Below are 1967 nucleotides of genomic sequence, written 5' to 3'. Positions count from 1 at the left end.
CCGGATTTCACCAACTCAGCATCAATTTCCAAATGCAGCCAGAAATGTACAAATGCATATGTTTTACTTCTTGCTGTTGTTGCGGCCGACTTTGCCAACAACAACAATATTTTTATAGCTTAGCATAAATACAATTTGTGCTTAATCATAATCATAATCCTGAATATCGTACTAATCTAGTACTGTTTTTTTTTCAGTGTAAATGCGGCTACACTTTGGCTTAGCGTGTAATTAGTTTAAGGTTTTTTTTTTAATGTAAACTTAGTTATATATGTATGTTAGACATAAACATAAATGTTAAATTAACGTTTGCATCAACTACGCTATCTTTTAATTATTCATTTTTTTTTTGTTCCTTTTCTTCAATTAACTTTTACTTTACTCTGTAGTATGTATGTATGTATGTTTGTATGTATATCTACTAAAGCTGAACATAAGATAATGATAATTGTCATTTTAGCAAAGCGCGTCTGCATATGCATATATGCTGCTCGCACTCTCTTCAATCGTGGCTGATACGCAGCGTTATGTTTGAGGCAGCTTTGTGTGATTTTGAAAGGCAACCAGTAAATAAGCGACATCCTTCACAATTGATGTGTTTGTAGCTGTCGGTGTTGATCTAACAGCTGCGTTTGATGTTGCTGCTGCTGCTGTTGTTGTTGTTGCAGGTGTTGCTGAGTATGTTGCACCCTTTGCTGCTGCTGCTGTTGCTGTTGCTGTTGCTGTCCGCCCAACACACTGCTACTGTTGCTGGCTTCGCCACTGCCATCACCACCACCACCACCGCCACCTGCCATTGCCGCACCTGCTGCTGTCTGTCCGACTACTGCTTCATCATGGGCGGTGTTGTTGGCGCACTGCTAAAACCATGATCGATTGATATCATACGGCTTGGGCATACCCAGTGAGGATGGCCGATAGGCTGTTGGCGGCGGTGGTTGTCCATAGCCTGCTGCACCTGCGCCACGTCCCAGTAGCCCTTGATTGAACATAAGGAAATCCTCTCGCCGCAAGTAGGAGGAATATAGCTGAGAATTGGGATCGGCCAGCTGTGAGGCGCCTGTATTATGCATAAATGAGTATGGGGTGCCACGCGGTGTTGTGTGCGCCGCCAAGAATGGGTAAGCGCTAGCGGCGGCCGCCGATGCACCTGGATTTAGCGCTGATTGCGCTTTCTCTGCCGCACTAGCATCGCTTGCCGAGTTGCGGTGAGCGGGCGCCGGCGCTGGTGGCATATAGTAGGGGTTGGATGCATCTCTGAATTGATCTAAGTAGCTGCTGGCGGCAGCTGCTGCCGCTTGGTCGCCATATAAGCCAAGGCTGCCAGGGGTGGGTCCGAAATTGAAAGCGCTGCCCGGCACCATGCCGGTCGCCTCAGCCGCGGATGTCTTCAGCGAAATCGCTGTGGCTACATCAACGCCACTTGTGGCGGACACATTAGATGTTGCTGTTGCTGAAGCCGCGCTGTGTGCAGCCACATTGCTGACGGCTGCCGCCGCGGCTGCAGCAGCTGCGGCCGAACTGGAACTGGTTGCTGCCGAGAGCGGCGAGCCAACACCACCTGTTTTTAGGCCAGCGTACAGTTGAAAGCCTTGCTGCAGCGCCTGTGCATGCGCCTGCAAATGGGCGGGCACCCCACTGGAGCTTTGGTGTGCGGGCTGTGCTGTACCAGTTGAGCTGGTGCTTGTCAGCTGTGACATATGCGCCGCTGCCGTGTTATATTGCGACGGGTGAAGATGATTTTGTACCAACTGCTGATGCTGTTGTTGTTGCTGCTGCTGCTGCTGTTGATGCTGCTGCTGTTGTTGCAACTGTTGCTGTTGCTGCTGCTGCTGCTGGCGCTGTTGCTGCAGCTGTTGCTGCTGTTGTTGTTGCTGCTGCTGTTGCTGCAGTTTGGCAGCCGCTGCAGCTGCCGCCGCCGCTTCTGCCGCAATCGTTGTAGCCTTCTTCTTGCGTCCACGTTTCGC

The 1967-nt window shown here is 50.1% G+C and overlaps 1 protein-coding gene across 1 annotated transcript; it reads right to left on the bottom strand.

Annotated features, from left to right (window-relative positions):
* Window positions 1-860: 860 nt before the first annotated feature.
* On the bottom strand, window positions 861-1700 carry LOC108355933 (homeobox protein Hox-A13-like). The gene has a single exon (XM_017607065.1). It carries the CDS (start codon window positions 1698-1700, stop codon window positions 861-863), a length of 840 nt encoding a protein of 279 aa, XP_017462554.1.
* Window positions 1701-1967: the final 267 nt, after the last annotated feature.

This window comes from Rhagoletis zephyria, unplaced genomic scaffold, assembly GCF_001687245.7.
Source record: "Rhagoletis zephyria isolate East Lansing unplaced genomic scaffold, Rhagoletis_zephyria_1.1 Rzeph_scaffold_52179, whole genome shotgun sequence".
In the NCBI taxonomy this organism is placed as follows: Eukaryota; Metazoa; Arthropoda; class Insecta; order Diptera; family Tephritidae; genus Rhagoletis; species Rhagoletis zephyria.
Note: the sequence above shows the minus strand (reverse complement) of the source record. Positions and strands in the feature narration are given on the sequence as shown.

Bases quoted from the DNA above. Each gene is read 5' to 3' on its own strand.
- LOC108355933 (XM_017607065.1), bottom strand. From the start codon at position 1,700: ATGTCACAGCTGACAAGCACCAGCTCAACTGGTACAGCACAGCCCGCA.